The following is a 20943-nucleotide window of genomic DNA, read 5'->3' on the forward strand; positions in this document are numbered from 1 at the left end:
ACACAGACATTCCTCCAGATAACCCCCCCCCCCTCAATGGTGGAACTGCATTGGAAACTAAGAGCCAATTTGCTTCGTAGATAAGCAGAAGGGTAATGGTACAATGTGCACCTGAGAAGTCTACTAGTGCTTCCCAGTTATATGATTGTCTGCTAAGTGGACTCTTGAATCTACTACATATTGGTTTTGAAACACTAGCCTGAGTTGTTGGAAGTATACTACATGTTATTCATGATTCATTGTCCAATTGGTGTAGCATCATTGGTTTATCAATACACCAGGTTATATTACGAAATTGTGGCATGCCGACCAGCAGACCCATGAGCTAACAGCATTCACAAATTCCCATTCGGGAATATATGCAGCAAGCTCAGGCATCTACTGGTCAAATCTTCTGGTATGAATGTGTGGCCGGTCCTGTGAGTGTGAGTCATTGTTTTTATGTCTTGTATGTTGTTGGTTATGCATCCATGTACCTTTTGATATCTGTACACTGTTCCCCAACATTGAGGTACTTTTTAGACAATGTGTCATTTGATCCTTAATAAAGCTTTTTTGAAAATTCACACTAAGTTGGTCTGAGCATCCCTTTTTGCAGCCGTTCCAAGGGGCACTCTATGGCCCCTCCCATTTCTCCTCTATACTATTGTTTGTACCCCTAAAGGCAGGATGAGGAGTAGGAGGAGTTTGGAACAGGCAGCACCCTCAAATCTTCAGAAGTATGAGATGAACCCCAAAAACTTGGAAAGGTGTATCTCACACCTACCAACACAGACTATCCCGCAATTTAATTGATACCCAAAGGTTTTTATTGAATAGCGGAATAGAAAATATGATATAAGATTGGTGTGATTTATCAATAGCACATGATGTGAACAGCAGTGTCTTATATCATTCAGCTCTGCTGCAGGCCACAGTTTAATTTCTTTTAACCCAAGGCTGTATATTGAATAGTGGAATAGATAAAAGTGTATGATTTTTGAAACCACTCAATAATAGCACATGTGAACTGAACACTGAACACAGCAGTGTATGATCAGAGTCAGCACAGCACAGCTGAAGGACAAACGCTGCACACAGTGACTGATAAAAAAAGACTTTTCTCCCTCCTCCTCAGTGGGCAAAAAAGATAGTGTTCACTGCACCCCACACACAGCAAAATCGATGTGGACCACGAACACCTGCCTATCTCCAGCCTCTCCATAAAAGGATTGATAAGATCGGTCACTGCAAACCCCCCCACACAGCAATATCGATTGTAGAACACACTGTCTGACCCTAAAAATCAGCAGCCTCTCTCCCTAAAAGGATTGATAAGATCGGTCACTGCAAACCCCACCCAGCAATATCGATTGTAGAACACACTGTCTGACCCTAAAAATCAGCAGCCTCTCCCTAAAAGGATTGATAAGATCGGTCACTGCAAAATCGATTGTAGAAAACTGACCCTAAAAATCAGCAGCCTCTCCCTAAAATGTCCTACAACTCACCCTGCCTAACACACTCCGACCTGTCCCTCAATTCTATCTGGACACAAATGTTTTTTTTTGCCTGTCTGTCCCTAATCAGCAGCCAGCACGTATGATGTGTGCTCTGTCCCTGAACTAACACAGCAGAATGACGCAGCGGCGCTGCCTCGGACTTATAAAGACTTGGTCACATGCTTCAGATGGCCAATCACAGCTACTAATACATTTGTAGGCATGGCTGGGATGGCTTAAGGCACACCAGTTAAACGCTTGTTGATTGGCTGTTGAAAGCCCCCCATGAAAAGCGCGTCAATGCATACAAAACACGGAAATAAAATGACCGAACACTGATTTTTACCCGAACATACAGTAAAGTTTTCGGGTCCGTGTTCGGGTAACAAAAATCCAATTATTCGGTACGAACACGAATAATACAGTCCGTGTTCGCTCAACCCTAGTCAGGACCTCAAGAAATGAGATAGGCCGTCAGTTAATCAGGTGTGATCAATTTTCAGTGATTGGCACCATAGCTTGTAGACTCTATAACTTTCACGCAGACCAAATAATATACACTGATTTGGGTTATTTTTACCAAAGAAATGTAGCAGTATAAATTTTGGTCAAAGATTATGAAGCATCATTTTATATTTGCTAAATTTTATAACAGAAACTAAAAAAAAAAAAAAAAATTTAAAAAATGTTCAGTCTTTTTTTCATTTGTAGCGCAAAAAATAAAAAACCCAGTGGTGAGTAAATACCACTAAAAGAAAGTTCAATTTGTGTGAGGAAAATATATGAATTTCATATGGGTGCAGTGTTGTATGAGTAATTATAATTTAAAGTGCAACAGCAATGAAAGCTGAAAATTGGCCTGGGTAGGAAGGGGGTGAAGGTGCCCAGTACTGAGGTGGTAAATGTTCAATGGTAACCTTGTCACAATCTGCTCTTAAATGAACATCCAGAAAAAAAAATGTCATATTTGTCCATGTGACCAATAAAGTTCAAGCTCCAGTTGTTCTCATTAGGTAAGTAAGAAAACAGTCCAATTCACCAAGTCCCTCCTCTACCACAAAAATCAGATCATCGATGTAGCAAAAATAGATCTTAATGTATGTTCTGAAGGGATTTTCATTTCAAAGGATGTGTGTGCGTTCCCACCAACCCATGTAAAGGTTGGCAAGTGAGGTTGAAAACCTAGCGCCTGATCTTTGAAAATAAAACACCTCGAAAAGTGAAGTAGATATGGCTCAGCAGATATTCTTATGCCTCCTAAATATATAATCAACATTCTACAGCTAATTCAGTCTGATTTTTTTTAAATAAAATGAAACAGCCTTGATCGCTTAATAATGGGGTATAGAAGAATATAAGCTGGCCACGTCACAGGTGACCCATACAAAATGTTCCTTCCACTTCAAGTGGGTAGTGTCCTTTATATAGCTAGGAGCTGGCATAACTAAAGGCAGCAACTGACTATCTTACCATTGGCCCATCCTTACATTTAGAGACCCAATGCCTGCAATAATAGGTCCTATATGCAAGCGATCAAGTCCCTTATGTGTTTTAGGCATGCAATAAAATGTAGGCAGAACAGGATACACAGGGAGTAAGACTTCAGCTTCCTTAGTACTGAAAACTCTGAGGTTAACGCCTTCATTTATCAAACTGGCTAAAATAGACTTACATTTCTTTATGGGGTCCCCTGTGAGTTTAATATATATTGGTATCTGAAAGGGGTTTTAATGTTTCCCCCGTGTGTATCCACATTCATGACTATGACCAGACCACCTTTGGCTGCAATACGGACAGTGATGGATGGACTTGTCAATCACTAGACTCTTAAAAGCTGCCCCTTTTTTGGATGTTAGAATATCGTGCCACACACCAAAGCCTACTGACATCTTCATGGCTAAAGAGATATGGTCTAATTCAGATTTTTGAATTTTGTCCATTTCTGGACTGCGGGAATTAACTAGGCAAAATTCTGAGTGAACCATGAGTGTGACAGAGCAAGTAGATCACTCACCTACCAGAACCCCCCCCCTCCCCCAAAGAATGATCTTCCAGATCTCTAATAGCACAGTGATAACTAAATGAACACTTATTTGTTTCATTAACTTGTTCACTCAAATTCAAATCAGATCCAGAATATTCCTTTCCAGTGTCAGAAAAAAATGCTTTTTAATTGTGACATTTCTTATAAATCTATTAATGTCCAAAATTGTGTCAAACCCAATGCGGACAAAAAAAAAGCGGACAAAGGTGGTCTAGTCATGGTCATGAATGTGGATACATACAGGGGGAAGCATTAAGACAGCTTTTAGCTGTGTGCGGCTGTGTGTGGCCACTTGTTTGCTTTCAGTTGTCACGGGTGGGAGCCATGCCTATCACTTGACTGGAGTTGCGGTAGTCCGTATATTGTATTCAACAGTTCTGACTGCAGCTGCCCAACAGGATGAGCACCCGCAGGTAGAATATTGCCAAAAAAAACAAGCGCCATTAAGTAGTCTTCTTCTTCCAATAAACTAGACCTACACAAGTAGAACATCAGTGCTGATCTGCTGTTCATTTGTGGGAGATAATATCTTGAATTCTTGATGTATTCGATTTTTAGTGCCACTCTGTTGAAATGAAGGCAGAAGAGGTTACTTTGCTCAAGCAGCCAGCAAGCATTAAAGAATAATGTAAACATTATAGGAGGATTCATTTTTTATTGAGAAAAACACTTATACGGCTGTATAGTAAATCACATTGAGCTTTTATATTTTATGTCCACTGGACTTGTTCAATAAAGCTTGAAAAATCTGCAACTTTCTGTCTGACCAATAATGATGCAATAGAAAAGAAGCATTAGTAGCGAGATATGTTGCCCAGAAAACCAATACTTTACTTGCCTCATCTTCCACACTAAGCCCCACCCTTATACATAACTGCTACACTGTCACGGTACCCAGTGGGAAACAGGGCTGGTACTGAATAGTGTGCTGTTTCTCCTTTGAAGCATGCAAAAGGATGCAAGGTAAAAAGCCTTTTCCACATCAGCTCTAAGGATCTTCATTCATAGAAGGAAAGTATCTACTTGTGGAAAAGTGGATTTGTTCCTTGAGGTGGGCAACATTCTACAAAACTCGAGGGATGAAAGACATCTCATAAAATCTGGGGACATTGGCAAATCCTGTCATTCTGGGTTCGATGTCTTCATCCGTGAATTTAGTCTTGGATGTCAGTTTGAAGTTCTGCAGGATAGTTGTTAAGAAAAGAAACAGCTCCATACGGGCCAGAGCTTCTCCAACACAAATTCTCTTTCCTAAAAAGAAAAAAGGCAGTTACATTTTGCACTATATGAATATACTTTTGACCCCTCCAAAAATTATACTGTTCATTTTTTAGTACAGTACAAAAAAGGCAGTTACATATTGCAGTTTATTGAGTAGAAATGCAGTTTATTGAATGTAAAATGGGTACGAAAAACAGGACCCCTCTCATTTTGAACATAGTTGATCTTTAACCTAAGAATGTAGTGTCTGGGTAATATGCAAATGTACCTGCAGAGAATGGCATAAAGGCTTACTTCTTTATAAAGCAGCCATTGAGTTTTTTGGGTACTTCATAAAGTGTCACCAAGAAGGATACCAAAAATCAAGGCTTTTAATTTTATTTGGGTACAGCATCACACGACCGTGCAATTGTCAGTTAAAGCAACGCAGTGCTGTATCGCAAAAAATGGCCTGGTCATTAACGGGGTAAAACCTTCCGGAGCTGAAGTGGTTAAAGTGGCCATTGCCTTGATCAGGTGGTTCACAAACAAAGGGTTAACAGAAAGGATTTTAAAAACAGGACCCCTCTCATTTTAAATATAGTTGCACTTTAACCTATGCATGCATGTCTGCTTAAAATGTATATGTACAGTACCTACAGAGAGCAGCACGAAGACTTAATTAGTTCCAAAGCAGTCTTTGCATCAGTCAGGTACTTCACAAACAAAGAGTCAATCGGGTACATCACAAACAAAAGGTCATCAAGAAATATACCAAAAAGTAGGAACCCTCTTATTTCTGTTACTGTAAGTATAGTTACACTATGACCTAAGAATACGGTTCTGGTTTAATAGTAAATGTACCTGCAGTAAATGGTATAAAGGTTTTGTTCTTCTTAAAGCAGCCATTGCGTCAATCAGGTTCTTCACAAAGGGTCATCAAGATGGATAACAAACACAGGACCCCTCTCATGTTGAGTATACAGTAGCTGCTTTTTAACCTAATAATGTGTTGTCTCTTTAAAATGTAAATGTACCTGCAGAGAATGGCATATAGCCATCATTCTTCTTAAAGCAGCCATTGCTGTCCAGGAAATGATTGGGGTTGAACTTAGTGGGAGTAGTAAACTTCTTGGGGTCTTGATGAACAGAACATAGTAATGGATAGACATCTGTACCCTAAAGACACACAAAAAGACAGAGTGACATTGAAGGAGAGGGCTTAATACATTTCAGAATATAAAATAATATTAGGACAACTAATATTACCTAACTAGGAAGAAGTAAAAAAATACCCGATAGATAGTAGCCAGTGTGGAAGGTGAAGAAGACTCGGTGTAAACCCTGGGAATTAAAACATCGTTTGGAGTACTAGCACTTTTATGGAATGGAAACTTTTTTTTTTTTTTTTTGACACATGATTCTTGCACTTTATGAAATTTTTGCACATGATTTTTGCACATGATAAACTTTTGTGTGCACTGAGCACTTTATTAACTGTATATGAATTTGTGGATACAGAACTTGTTATTAAATATATGGTCTTTTATATATAATTTTGGTAACTATTTGGCACAATGCACTTTATGATTATTGATTTTTGCAATCAGGCACTTTAATATTCATTTTTGATGAATTATTTATTGTTATGAAATTTGTATTTATAAAAAGGTATAGAGCAGTCACAACCTTAATTTTATGTATTTATTAGAGCACTATATGCTTGTAGTGACTGCAGCTGTTGAGTTAGGCAAAGTAATTTTTGTTTAATTTTTATGTGATGCAGACTTTATTTGTAATTTAAAAACACTGAGTGACCTTGAAGGAGATGGCTTAAATTTCATAATATAAAGTAATATGTGGACAACTAATTTGCTTGTATGCAATATGGTTAGGAAGACGTAAAATATCCATTATAGAAAATGATAAAATACCCCCAAACCGCTTACCTTTACAATCCCTCGCATACTCGCATCAGAGGTTCATGCTTAGCTGACAGAGCTCACACTCCTGAGGCACACATTACCGTGTACAGTAGGGATGATCGAACAGTTCGGGTCGACCATCGGTTCGGCCCGAACATTGGGTGTTCGAGGTTCGGCCGAATTTAGAACTTTTTGCCCAAAAAGTTCGGAATTCGGCAACCAGAACTGCCCAAAATGCAATGCTTCAGGAAACGGGCTTTAAAAGCCCATGATTGGACCAGAACCATTAGCAAAAGCCAATTGAGGGGGCAGGAGAATGCTAGGAATGTGATTGGAGTGACTAGGGGGTCCCTAGACCAATCATTAGTGAATACGCCCCCCAGTATATAAGATCGCCCCCGCCATATTCCTAGCATTGTTATACTGGACATGGAAGAGAGTGGAAGCAGTTCTGTTAATTTTACTTTAAAAGTGTCATTTAGCTATTTTTAGTGTGAGGAAAGGGATATCTAGTGTAGTTAGAGTGCTCCTTTACACTTAAGTTAGCTTCAAAAATTTAGTTTCTGTAGGGAAAGTGTTAAGTGTAAGGGGACCGTAGTGTAGTGTAGGGTTAACTGGCAGTGACTGCTATGGCAGGGTGACAAAACCCTTCCATAGCAGGGTGACCGCTATAGAGAAATGATAATTTCTCTGAATTGCTTCGGCACACCCATATGGCTTCTCACCAGCCAAGCATTTTTTATGCTGCAGGGGCTGCCACTGCCAGTGCTTTTTTGAGGACATGTTTGATGTCAGACATGACATCTGAACATGTGTATAGGGGGTATATATACACATATATGTCTGAATATATACCCCTAGACATATATAGGTGTGATAGTAGCAGAAATAAATGCTTGCGCTAATGAAATCATTTACAGTAATATATTTCTGCTACTATCACACCTATATATGTCTAGGGGTATATATTCAGACATATATGTGTATATATACCCCCTATATACATGTTCAGATGTTTTGCCTGCCTCAAAAGAACCCAAAAAAATGACAAAAAAACGCTAGCGTCAAAAAAAAAAAATGCCCAGGTGTGTTTTTGCTGGCATTTTTTGGGGGGTTTTGGAGGCAGGCAAAACATCTGAACTTGTGTATAGTGGTGTATATACACACATACATATATTTATATACACACCTAGACATATATAGGTGTGATAGTAGCAGAAATATATGCTTGCGCTAATGAAATCATTTACAGTAATATATTTCTGCTACTATCACACCTATATATGTCTAGGTGTGTATATAAATATATGTATGTGTGTATATATACCACTATACACAAGTTCAGATGTTTTGTCTGCCTCAAAAGAACCCCAAAAAATGCCAAAAAAAACGCTAGCGTCAAAAAAAAAAATGCCCAGGTGTGTTTTTGCTGGCATTTTTTGGGGGTTTTTGGAGGCAGGCAAAACATCAGAACTTGTGCACAGTACCACTATACACAAGTTCAGATGTTTTTTCTGACTCCAAAGAACCCAAAAAAATGCCTGCTATTAAAGCGGTAAGGTGCTGTGCAAAGCGAGAAACCATATTGGTGTGACCTGAAAGTTTTCTAATACAAACGATCTTTTTTTTTATGGTTCTGGACATGCTACAGAGCTGAAACTTCACATGTACACTTTTTAGACCCCCCAGATACTAAATCCAAAAAATCTCTTTTTTTTTTTTTTAATTTTTCAATAATTGGCTTTTTATCAAAAATGACAATTTTTAAGAACTTTTTTTGTGTGATTTTGTGTCTGGGGGGTCTAAAAGGTGTACCTGTGAAGTTTCAGCTCTGTAGCATGTCCAGAACCAGAAAAAAAGATCATATAGGTGTAAAAGGAGGGTCCCACCATCCCTGCTCTACTGAAAATGTATCTTTTCTTTTCATGGTTCTGGACATGCTACAGAGCTGAAACTTCACATGTACACTTTTTAGACCCCCCAGATACTAAATCCAAAGTCAAAATAAAAAAAATCTCTTTTTTTTTTTTTTTTTTTCAATAATTGGCTTTTTTTATCAAAAATGACAATTTTTAAGAACTTTTTTTGTGTGATTAATAGTTAATGGGGCATGACCCAGGACTAGTGTTGAGCGAACACGGACTGTATTATTCATGTTCGTACCGAATAATTGGATTTTTGTTACCCGAACACGGACACTTTACTGTATATTCGGGTAAAAATCCGTGTTTGGTCGTTTTATTTCCGGGTTTTGCATGCTTTGGCGCTCTTTTCATGGCGGGCTTTCAACAGCCAATCAACAATCGTTTAACTGGTGTGCCTTAAGCCATCCCAGCCATGCCTGCAAATGTCTCAGTAGCTGTGATTGGCCGTCTGAAGCATGTGACCAAGTCTTTATAAGTTCGAGGCAGCCGCAGCGGCGTCATTATGCTGCTTAGATCAGGGACAGAGCACACATCAACGTGCTGGCTGCTGATTAGGGAAAGATAGGCAGGAAAAAAACATTTGTGTCCGGATAGAATTGAGGGACAGGTCGGAGTGTTTAGGCAGGGCGAGTTGTAGGCATTTTAGGGATAGAGTCTGCTGAATTATAGGGTCAGTGTGTTCTACAAACTACAATCGATATTGCTGTGTGGGGTGGGGTCTGCACTTAGTTCTCCTGATCTACGATCTCTTCTCAATCCTGTTAGGGACAGAGTCTGCTGAATTTTAGGGAAAGTGTGTTCTACAAACTACAATCGATATTGCTGTGTGGTGTGGGATAGGAGATAGGCAGGTGTCAGTGATCCACATCCATTTTTCTGTGTGTGGGCTGCAGTGAACACAATCTTTTTGGGGTGCAGTGAACACAATCCTTTTGGAGTGCAGTGAACAAAATCTTTGTGGCGTGCAGTGAACAAAACCTTTGTGGGGGTACAGTGAACACAATCTTTGTGGGGTGCAGTGAAGACAATCCTTGTGGGGTGCAGTGAAGACAATCCTTGTGGGGTGCAGTGAACAAAATCTTTGGGGGGGTACAGTGAACACAATCTTTGTGGGGTGCAGAGAAGACAATCCTTGTGGGGTGCAGTGAACAAAATCTTTGGGGGGGTACAGTGAACACAATCTTTGTGGGGTGCAGTGAACAAAACCTTTGTGGGGTGCAGTGAACACAATCTTTGTGGGGTGCAGTGAAGACAATCCTTGTGGGGTGCAGTGAAGACAATCCTTGTGGGGTGCAGTGAAGACAATCCTTGTGGGGTGCAGTGAACAAAATCTTTGGGGGGTACAGTGAACACAATCTTTGTGGGGTGCAGTGAACAAAACCTTTGTGGGGTACAGTGAACACAATCTTTGTGGGGTGCAGTGAACAAAACCTTTGTGGGGTACAGTGAACACAATCTTTGTGGGGTGCAGTGAAGACAATCCTTTTGGAGTGCAGTGAACACAATCTTTGTGGGGTACAGTGAACACAATCTTTGTGGGGTACAGTGAACACAATCTTTGTGGGGTGCAGTGAACAAAACCTTTATGGGGTACAGTGAACACAATCTTTGTGGGGTGCAGTGAAGACAATCCTTTTGGAGTGCAGTGAACACAATCTTTGTGGGGTACAGTGAACACAATCTTTGTGGGGTGCAGTGAACAAAACCTTTGTGGGGTACAGTGAACACAATCTTTGTGGGGTGCAGTGAACACAATCTTTGTGGGGTGCAGTGAACAAAACCTTTGTGGGGTGCAGTGAACACAACCTTTGTGGGGTACAGTGAACACAATCTTTGTGGGGTGCAGTGAAAAAAACCTTTGTGGGGTACAGTGAACACAATCTTTGTGGGGTACAGTGAACACAATCTTTGTGGGGTGCAGTGAACAAAACCTTTGTGGGGTACAGTGAACACAATCTTTGTGGGGTGCAGTGAACAAAACCTTTTTGGGGTACAGTGAACACAATTTTTGTGGGGTGCAGTGAAGACAATCCTTTTGGAGTGCAGTGAACAAAATCTTTGTGGGGTACAGTGAAGACAATCTTTGTGGGGTGCAGTGAACAAAATCTTTGTGGGGTACAGTGAACACAATCTTTGTGGGGTGCAGTGAAGACAATCCTTTTGGAGTGCAGTGAACACAATCTTTGTGGGGTACAGTGAACACAATCTTTGTGGGGTGCAGTGAAGACAATCCTTGTGGGGTGCAGTGAAGACAATCCTTGTGGGGTGCAGTGAACAAAATCTTTGGGGGGTACAGTGAAGACAATCTTTGTGGGGTGCAGTGAACAAAACCTTTGTGGGGTACAGTGAACACAATCTTTGTGGGGTGCAGTGAAGACAATCCTTTTGGAGTGCAGTGAACACAATCTTTGTGGGGTACAGTGAACACAATCTTTGTGGTGTGCAGTGAACAAAACCTTTGTGGGGTGCAGTGAACAAAACCTTTGTGGGGTACAGTGAACACAATCTTTGTGGGGTGCAGTGAACACAATCTTTGTGGGGTGCAGTGAACACAACCTTTGTGGGGTACAGTGAACACAATCTTTGTGGGGTGCAGTGAACAAAACCTTTGTGGGGTACAGTGAACACAATCTTTGTGGGGTACAGTGAACACAATCTTTGTGGGGTGCAGTGAACAAAACCTTTGTGGGGTACAGTGAACACAATCTTTGTGGGGTGCAGTGAACAAAACCTTTGTGGGGTACAGTGAACACAATCTTTGTGGGGTGCAGAGAAGACAATCCTTTTGGGGTGCAGTGAACACAATCTTTGTGGGGTGCAGTGAACACAATCTTTGTGGGGTGCAGTGAACAAAACCTTTGTGGGGTGCAGTGAACACAATCTTTGTGGGGTGCAGTGAAGACAATCCTTGTGGGGTGCAGTGAAGACAATCCTTGTGGGGTGCAGTGAAGACAAACAATCCTTGTGGGGTGCAGTGAACAAAATCTTTGGGGGGTACAGTGAAGACAATCTTTGTGGGGTGCAGTGAACAAAACCTTTGTGGGGTACAGTGAACACAATCTTTGTGGGGTGCAGTGAACAAAACCTTTGTTGGGTACAGTGAACACAATCTTTGTGGGGTGCAGTGAAGACAATCCTTTTGGAGTGCAGTGAACACAATCTTTGTGGGGTACAGTGAACAAAACCTTTGTGGGGTACAGTGAACATAATCTTTGTGGGGTGCAGAGAAGACAATCCTTTTGGGGTGCAGTGAACACAATCTTTGTGGGGTACAGTGAACACAATCTTTGTGGGGTGCAGTGAACAAAACCTTTGTGGGGTACAGTGAACACAATCTTTGTGGGGTGCAGTGAACAAAACCTTTGTGGGGTACAGTGAACACAATCTTTGTGGGGTACAGTTAACACAATCTTTGTGGGGTACAGTGAACACAATCTCATACTTCTGAAGCTTTGAGGGTGCTGCCTGTTCTATACTCCTCCTCCTCATCCATCCTTTTAGGTGTACAAACAATAGTAATTGGGGCCTAGTGTGCTTCTTTACGTGTGAAAAACATACACTTTTTTTGATCATATTTCCTATTCCGTTATTCAATAAAAACCTTTGGGGCTCAATTAAATTGCGGAATAGCCTGTGTCAGTACTTGTGAGATCCTCCTTTCCAAGTTTTTGGGGTTCATCTCATACTTCTGAAGCTTTGAGGGTGCTGCCTGTTCTATACTCCTCCTCCTCCTCTTCCTCATCCATCCTTTTAGGTGTACAAACAATAGTAATTGGGGCCTAGTGTGCTTCTGTACGTGTGAAAAACATACACTTTTTTTTGATCATATTTCCTATTCTGCTATTCAATAAAAACCTTTGGGGCTCAATTAAATTGCGGAATAGTCTGTGTCTGTACGTGTGAGATCCACCTTTCCAAGTTTTTGGGGTTCATCTCATACTTCTGAAGCTTTGAGGGTGCTGCCTGTTCTATACTCCTCCTCCTCCTCATCCATCCTTTTAGGTGTACAAACAATAGTAATTGGGGCCTAGTGTGCTTCTGTACGTGTGAAAAACATACACTTTTTTTTTATCATATTTCCTATTCCGCTATTCAATAAAAACCTTTGGGGCTCAATTAAATTGCGGAATAGTCTGTGTCGGTACGTGTGAGATCCACCTTTCCAAGTTTTTGGGGTTCATCTCATACTTCTGAAGCTTTGAGGGTGCTGCCTGTTCTATACTCCTCCTCCTCCTCTTCCTCATCCATCCTTTTAGGTGTACAAACAATAGTAATTGGGGCCTAGTGTGCTTCTGTACGTGTGAAAAACATACACTTTTTTTTGATCATATTTCCTATTCCGCTATTCAATAAAAACCTTTGGGGCTCAATTAAATTGCGGAATAGTCTGTGTCGGTACGTGTGAGATCCACCTTTCCAAGTTTTTGGGGTTCATCTCATACTTCTGAAGCTTTGAGGGTGCTGCCTGTTCTATACTCCTCCTCCTCCTCCTCCTCATCCATCCTTTTAGGTGTACAAACAATAGTAATTGGGGCCTAGTGTGCTTCTGTACGTGTGAAAAACATACACTTTTTTTTTATCATATTTCCTATTCCGCTATTCAATAAAAACCTTTGGGGCTCAATTAAATTGCGGAATAGTCTGTGTCGGTACGTGTGAGATCCACCTTTCCAAGTTTTTGGGGTTCATCTCATACTTCTGAAGCTTTGAGGGTGCTGCCTGTTCTATACTCCTCCTCCTCCTCCTCCTCATCCATCCTTTTAGGTGTACAAACAATAGTAATTGGGGCCTAGTGTGCTTCTGTACGTGTGAAAAACATACACTTTTTTTTTATCATATTTCCTATTCCGCTATTCAATAAAAACCTTTGGGGCTCAATTAACCAGTTGCCGACCGCCGCACGACTATATACTGCGGCGGTCAGCCCCGGCCAGGCAGAGTGACGTATCGGTACGTCACTCGCCTGTCACTGACTTGCGAGCCTATCGCGGGCGGGCGCGCGCCCGCCGCGGCTCGTTCACAGGCAAGTCAGTGCGTGTGACCGGCGGACTCGATGTCCGCCAGTCACACTGCGATCGCTCCTGTGAAGGGAGAAAGACAGAGCAGCTTGTGTAAACAAGCTGCCTGTCAGTTCTCCCTGTGTAAAAGTGAAGATCTGTCCGTTCTACTATGTAGAACGGTGGATCTTTGCTTTTACACCAATAGGAATGTCCCTACACAGTTAGAATCACGCCCCTAGGACACACTTAACCCCTCCCTGTCCAATAAAGTTAACCCCTTCCCTGCCAGTGTCATTTTTGCAGTAACAGTGCATATGTATAGCACTGATTACTGCAGTAATGTCACCGGTAACCCCAAAAGTGTCAAAAATGTCAGTCAAGGGTCCGATCTGTCCGCCGCAATGTCGCAGTACCGAAAAAAAAAATCGCAGATCGCCGCCATTACGCGTTAAAAAAAAAACACCAAAAATGACAAAAATCTTTCCCTTTGTTAGTAAACGCGATAACTTTTGCGCAAACCAATCAAAATACGCTTTTTGCGATTTTTTTTACCAAACATAGGTAGCATAAAACAAATTGGCCGAAAAATGTTAAAAAATTTTGATTTTTACTTTTTTTTTGGGGGAATTTCATATAAAAAAATGTGAAAAATATTGTTATTTTTGCAAAATTTACGCTCTTTTTTTGTTTGTAGCGCGTGATCAAAAAATCGCACAGGTGATCAAATACCACCAAAAGAAAGCTCTGTTTGTGGGAAAAAAAGGACGTCAAATTCGTTTAGGTACAGCGTCGCACGACCGCGCAATTGTCCGTTAAAGTCACGCAGTAAAAAATCGCAAAAAAACCCCTGGTCCTTTAGCAGCCAAATCCTCCGGGGCTTAAGTGGTTAAATTGCGGAATAGTCTGTGTCGGTACGTGTGAGATCCACCTTTCCAAGTTTTTGGGGTTCATCTCATACTTCTGAAGCTTTGAGGGTGCTGCCTGTTCTATACTCCTCCTCCTCCTCTTCCTCATCCATCCTTTTAGGTGTACAAACAATAGTAATTGGGGCCTAGTGTGCTTCTGTACGTGTGAAAAACATACACTTTTTTTTGATCATATTTCCTATTCCGCTATTCAATAAAAACCTTTGGGGCTCAATTAAATTGCGGAATAGTCTGTGTCGGTACGTGTGAGATCCACCTTTCCAAGTTTTTGGGGTTCATCTCATACTTCTGAAGCTTTGAGGGTGCTGCCTGTTCTATACTCCTCCTCCTCCTCCTCCTCATCCATCCTTTTAGGTGTACAAACAATAGTAATTGGGGCCTAGTGTGCTTCTGTACGTGTGAAAAACATACACTTTTTTTTGATCATATTTCCTATTCCGCTATTCAATAAAAACCTTTGGGGCTCAATTAAATTGCGGAATAGTCTGTGTGGGTACGTGTGAGATCCACCTTTCCAAGTTTTTGGGGTTCATCTCATACTTCTGAAGCTTTGAGGGTGCTGCCTGTTCTATACTCCTCCTCCTCCTCCTCCTCATCCATCCTTTTAGGTGTACAAACAATAGTAATTGGGGCCTAGTGTGCTTCTGTACGTGTGAAAAACATACACTTTTTTTTGATCATATTTCCTATTCCGCTATTCAATAAAAACCTTTGTGGCTCAATTAAATTGCGGAAAAGTCTGTGTCGGTACGTGTGAGATCCACCTTTCCAAGTTTTTGGGGTTCATCTCATACTTCTGAAGATTTGAGGGTGCTGCCTGTTCCATACTCCTCTTCCTCATCCTCCCTTTAGGGTAGGAAAAAATTTAAGCGGGCCTAGTCTGTGTTTGTACGTGTGAGATACACAGTTTTTTATCCTATTCCGCTATTCAATACACACCCTTTTGGTGTTAAAAACATTAAATTGCAGCATAGTTTGCATATTTGACTGTGAGATACACCCGTGCGATACTGTTGTTCTTTTGTTCCGCTATTCAATAAAGACCTTTCTAGGGCAAGATCTTAAATTTCAGAAATATGAGGAGAGCGTCAAATAGGGGCCGTGGCCTGGGTCGTGGTGGTGCTGCTGCTAGAGCTCCTGTTGCAAGGAGAGGACGTGGTCGATCTGTGCCAGCTACACGCACAAGTGAAACACCTTCCTCAAGTGTGAGTAGGCGACAGAACCTGCATCAGTATTTGGTAGGGCATCATACGCCTCTAGAAGTGATGAGGCCAGAACACAGAGAGGCGATAGTAGATTGGTTTGCTGCTGACAGTGCCTCCAGTTCCTTCACATTGTCTCCCACCCAGTCTACTGCAGAAAGGTCAGAGTTGGCACCTGCAGCCAATGTCCAACCGTCTTTCACCTCACCCCCTTGCAAATCAGGCAAGCAGTCTGAGCCCCAAGCCATAGAGCAGTCTCTTATTCATTTTGAGGACTCTGTCAGCAGGGTTTCCCAGGGCCATCCACCTAGCCCTGCCCCAGAAGTGGAAGAGATTGAGTGCAGCAATGCCCAACCACTTATTTCTCAAGATGAGTACATGGAAGGACCATCACAGCACGTCTCCGATGATGACGAAACGCAGGTGCCAACTGCTGCGGCGTTCAGCATTGTGGAGACCGACAGGGAGGGCAGGGGTGAAGACTGGGTGGAAGATGATGTGGAGGACGATGAGGTCCTCGACCCCACATGGAATGAAGGTCATGCAGGTGACCTGAGTAGTTTGGAGGAAGAGGCGGTGGTCGCACAGAGCCACCAGCACAGCAGAAGAGGGAGCAGGGTGCAGAAGCGGAGCGGCCGTGCCCTAGACACTACGCCTGCTACTGCCCAACGCAGCAAGGGAACGAGCGCACCAAAGTCAGCTCAAAAGAGTTCTCTAGCGTGGAAGTTCTTTAGAAAATGTGCTGATGACAGGACACGAGTGGTTTGCACCCTGTGCAATCAGAGCCTGAAGCGAGGCATAAACCTTCTCAACCTGAGCACAACCTGCATGATCAGGCATCTAAGTGCAAAGCACAAGCTGCAGTGGAGTACACACCTTCAAAACCAAGAAACGTCTCTGGCTCATCCTGCTTCCTCTTCTGCTGCAGTCTCGGCCGCTCCAGCCACCTCTGTAGTCATACCCGCACCTGCCACCCCGCAACCAGACGATCTGTCAGCAACACCACCACCTGGGTCACCAACAACCATCTCCACAATGTCCCGTGGAAGCGTTCAGCTTTCCATCTCCCAAACACTTGAGAGGAAGAGGAAGTACCCCCCTACCCACCCGCGATCCCTGGCCCTGAATGCCAGCATTTCACAATTATTGGCCTTTGAAATGCTGTCATTCCGTCTGGTGGAGACGCACAGTTTTAAAAAGCTTATGTCGGTGGCTGTCCCACAGTACGTCGTGCCCAGCCGCCACTACTTTTCCAGGCAAGCCATCCCTTCCCTGCACAACCAAGTGGGGGAAAAAATCAGGTGTGCACTGCGCAACGCCATCTGTGCCAAGGTCCACCTAACTACCGATACGTGGACCAGTAAGCACGGTCAGGGGCGTTATATCTCCCTAACGGCACACTGGGTAAATGCAGTGGCGGATGGGCCTGAGGCGGATAGCAATTTGGCACATGTCCTTCCACCACCGAGGATTGCAGGGCGCTTCAGTTTGCCTCCTGTTCCTAACTCATCCTACTCCGCTACCTCATCCTCTACCGCCTCCTCATCCGGACAGCGTAATACCTTCACCACCAACTTCAGCACGGCCAGGGCTAAACGACAGCAGGCAGTTTTACAACTTGCCTGTTTGGGGGACAAACCACACACCGCGCAGGAGTTGTGGAGGAGCATGGAACAGCAGACAAATGAGTGGTTGCTGCCAGCGAGCCTCAAGCCCGGCCTGGTGGTGTGCGATAACGGGCGAAATCTCATAGCAGCTCTGGGCCTAGCCGGTTTGACGCACATCCCTTGCCTGGCGCATGTGCTGAATTTGGTGGTGCAGAGGTTCCTTAAAAACTACCCCGATATGTCAGAGCTGCTGCAGAAAGTGCGGGCCGTCTGTGCGCACTTTCGGCGTTCTCACCCTGCTGCTGCTCGCCTGGCAGGGCTGCAGCGTAACTTCAGCCTTCCCGCTCACCGCCTCATATGTGACGTGCCCACAAGGTGGAACTCCACCTTGCACATGCTGAAAAGACTGTGCGAGCAGCAGCAGGCCATAGTGGAGTTTCAGCTGCAGCACGCACGCGTGAGTCGCTCTGCGGAACAGCACCACTTCACCACCAATAACTGGGCCTCCATGCGAGACCTGTGTGCCTTGTTGCGCTGTTTTGAGTACTCCACCAACATGGCCAGTGGCAATGACGCCGTTCTCAGCTTAACTATCCCACTTCTATGCCTCCTTGAAAAAACAATTCGGGCGATGATGGAAGAGGATGTGGCACAGGATGAGGAGGAGGAGGATGAAGAGGTAACATTTCAAAGGCTTTCAGGGCAGTCATTCGCAAGGGGCTCCGAGGGTGGGTTCCTGCATACACAAACGCCAGGGACACAATTGTCCAGCAGGGGCACAGTTCTGGAGGATGAGGAGGATGAGGAGGAGGAGGAGCTGGAGGAGGAGATGGAACCATGTTCACAGCAGGGTGGCACCCAGGCCAGCTCATGGCCATCACTGGTGCGTGGCTGGGGGGATACAGAGGACACGGACGATACACCTCCCACAGAGGACAGCCTTTCGTCGCCTCTGGGCAGCCTGGCACACATGAGCGATTACATGCTGCAGTGTCTCCACAACGACCGCCGAGTTGCCCACATTCTAACTTGTGCTGATTACTGGGTGGCCACGCTGCTGGATCCCCGTTACAAGGACAACGTACCGTCCTTAATTCACTCACTGGAGCGCGATCGCAAGATGCGCAAGTACAAGCGCACGCTGGTAGACGCGATGCTGCTGGCATTCCCATCTGACAGCGGGGCCACAGTGGAAGCACAAGGCAGAGGAGGAGGAGGAGGAGGTCGCCAACTCAACCAGGGCACCGCCAGCACCTCAGAAGGCAGGGTTAGCATGGCCGAAATGTGGAAAAGCTTTGTCAGCACGCCACAACAAACAGCAGCACCAGCAGCTCAGATGGAACGTCTTAGCAGGAGGCAGCATTTTACCAACATGGTGGAGCAGTATGTGTGCACACGCCTACATGTAGTGAATGAGGGGTCTGCCCCCTTCAACTTCTGGGTCTCCAAATTGGGCACATGGCCTGAGCTTGCCCTTTACGCCTTGGAGGTGCTGGCGTGCCCTACAGCCAGTGTATTATCTGAACGAGTATTTAGCACGGCTGGGGGCGTTATAACAGACAAGCGCAGCCGCCTGTCCAGAGACAATGTGGACAAGCTCACGTTCATTAAAATGAACCAGGCATGGATCCCACGGGACTTTTCCGTACCTTGTGCAGAATAGCAATGGATACCGACCTTACCCAGCCATTGTTCCATTTTTGCTCTTTCTCACTCTTTTGGGGTGTACCCTCATTTAAAATTTGTGAAAAGAAGCAGTGTTGGCTACCTCGTCCTCCTCCTCAGGGCCAGATTAACGTAGGGGCTATTGGAGCTGCAGCTCCATGCAGGCCCCTACCTTTTATATAGGCCCCGGGTTGGCCATATTCACTGTGACCGCTCTTCTGTCACTTGTAAACACAGAAGTCTGGCTTCTATGCTCGCTTCCCCAGGCAGCACCCTCAGAACCTCCCCACACAGCGCGAAGGCCGGACAAGGAGGGACAATTGCCGATGCATGGATGTGTTTATGGGCTTCAGAGACAGCATCCCATGTTGAATTAGGCATGCATGGCTGCACCCTTCCTCCTCTGGGTGCATGCCAAGGCACGGCCCTTAAGGCCCTTCAAAATCCTCAGCACCAAGACCATGATGCTCTTAATCCGGCCCTGGTCCTCCTCCACCGCCGCTTCCACCTACACCGCCCATAGGTGTGCGCAGCCTATTGCATTAGGGTGTGCACCCCAAAGTTGAAATACACATGCATGTGTTTGCCTACATGTACATGGCCCCGATACATTACTCTCCCTGCTGGCAAAGAGAAATAGAGCAGAGCAGGTGCGAGGGAGATCTTTCCCATCTCCTCACTGGCAAACAGAGCGATAATGCTATGTGCCCTAGGTGATTAGGGTGTGCCCAGGTACACCAGGCACACCCTGTGCGCACGCCTATGACACCGCCACATCCACCACCACCTCAACCTCCCTCCTACTCCATATGGGCCTCGTCCTTCAGAGATGAAGAACATTGTTTTATTTTTCTGTTTTTTTTTTGTTGTTTTAAGTTATTTCCCTATCCACATTTGTTTGCAGAGCACTTGCCATGCTCTTAACTACGTTTTGCTGCCATTTGCAGCACTCTAGCCCTTTCCATTGGTGTTTTAGAGCCATTTTAGTGCCTTAAAGTTCGGGTCCCCATTGACTTCAATGGGGTTCGGTGTCCGGGAAAAGTTCGGTAAAAGTCCGGGACACGGACCCGGACTTTTTTTTAAAGTTCGGCCGAACCCGTCGAACACGGACATCTAGGTGTCCGCTCAACCCTACCCAGGACCCTAGGCACTTTTTAGGGGCATTTATTGGGTTTTAGGGCTTAAAAATGGTGTTTTTTGATTACCGAAGTTCGGGTCCCATTGATTTCAATTGGGTTCTGAAATCCGAACCAAACTTTTGGGAAATTAGGGTGTTCTGGTCAAACCGAACTTTTCAAAAGTTCGATCATCCCAAGTGTACATGACCAATTAAAAAGTTCATACCAAAGTCCTGATCACTTCCATATGCCATACCAGCATTTTAATCACTGCCATACACCATACCAGTGTCCTGATCGACACCATTCACCATACCAATGTCACCACCATAGCCCATATTGGGAGGAGTAGCAGAATGTGTTTTGGGATGTATTTCTAAGTGTATCTATGCTCTTTGTTAGATATATATTATCAATAGACAACTATGTGTAAAAAATAAATAAATAAATGTTTAATTTCTTTCCTACTTTTTCCAAAAACTTGTGGCAAAAAATTACATTTTCAAAAAACTCACTATGCCTTTTAGAAATTACCTTGGAGTGTTTGCTTTCCAAAATGGGGTCAATTTGTGGGTGTTTCTACTGTCCTGGTGCTCCAGGGCCTCCATAAAGGTGAATTTAGATGCATACTTTGTATTTATGCTCTTGGAACGCCTTAAGGTTCTCCTTGGATTTTGGGCCCTTCTATGCATCTAGGTTATGAAAAGGTCTCACACATGTGGTATAGCCATAGCAGAAAGTGTTTTGGGGAGTAATTGTAAGTATGCCCATGTTAAAAATTACCTAATTGTAAAAAACAACACAAAAAAATGTATTTAATTTCTTCATTGTCCAAAAAACAGTGACAAAA

At 43.7% G+C, this 20943-nt stretch overlaps 1 protein-coding gene across 1 annotated transcript in view; it reads right to left on the reverse strand.

The window, feature by feature from the left end:
- Positions 1-4513: 4513 nt before the first annotated feature.
- Positions 4514-20943, reverse strand: part of LOC309559482 (cytochrome P450 2G1-like) — an 85339-nt gene continuing 68909 nt past the window's right edge. The window contains exons 8-9 of the mRNA XM_082262756.1: positions 5763-5904; positions 4514-4776 (exon numbers count right to left, since the gene is read on the reverse strand). Of these exons, the coding sequence (XP_082118882.1) occupies positions 4589-4776; positions 5763-5904 (330 nt within the window). The 3' untranslated portion in view covers positions 4514-4588. The remainder of the gene's footprint in view (positions 4777-5762; positions 5905-20943) is intronic.

The sequence above is a fragment of the Pelophylax lessonae genome (assembly GCF_965119305.1).
Source record: "Pelophylax lessonae genome assembly, chromosome: 7".
Lineage (NCBI taxonomy): Eukaryota > Metazoa > Chordata > Amphibia > Anura > Ranidae > Pelophylax > Pelophylax lessonae.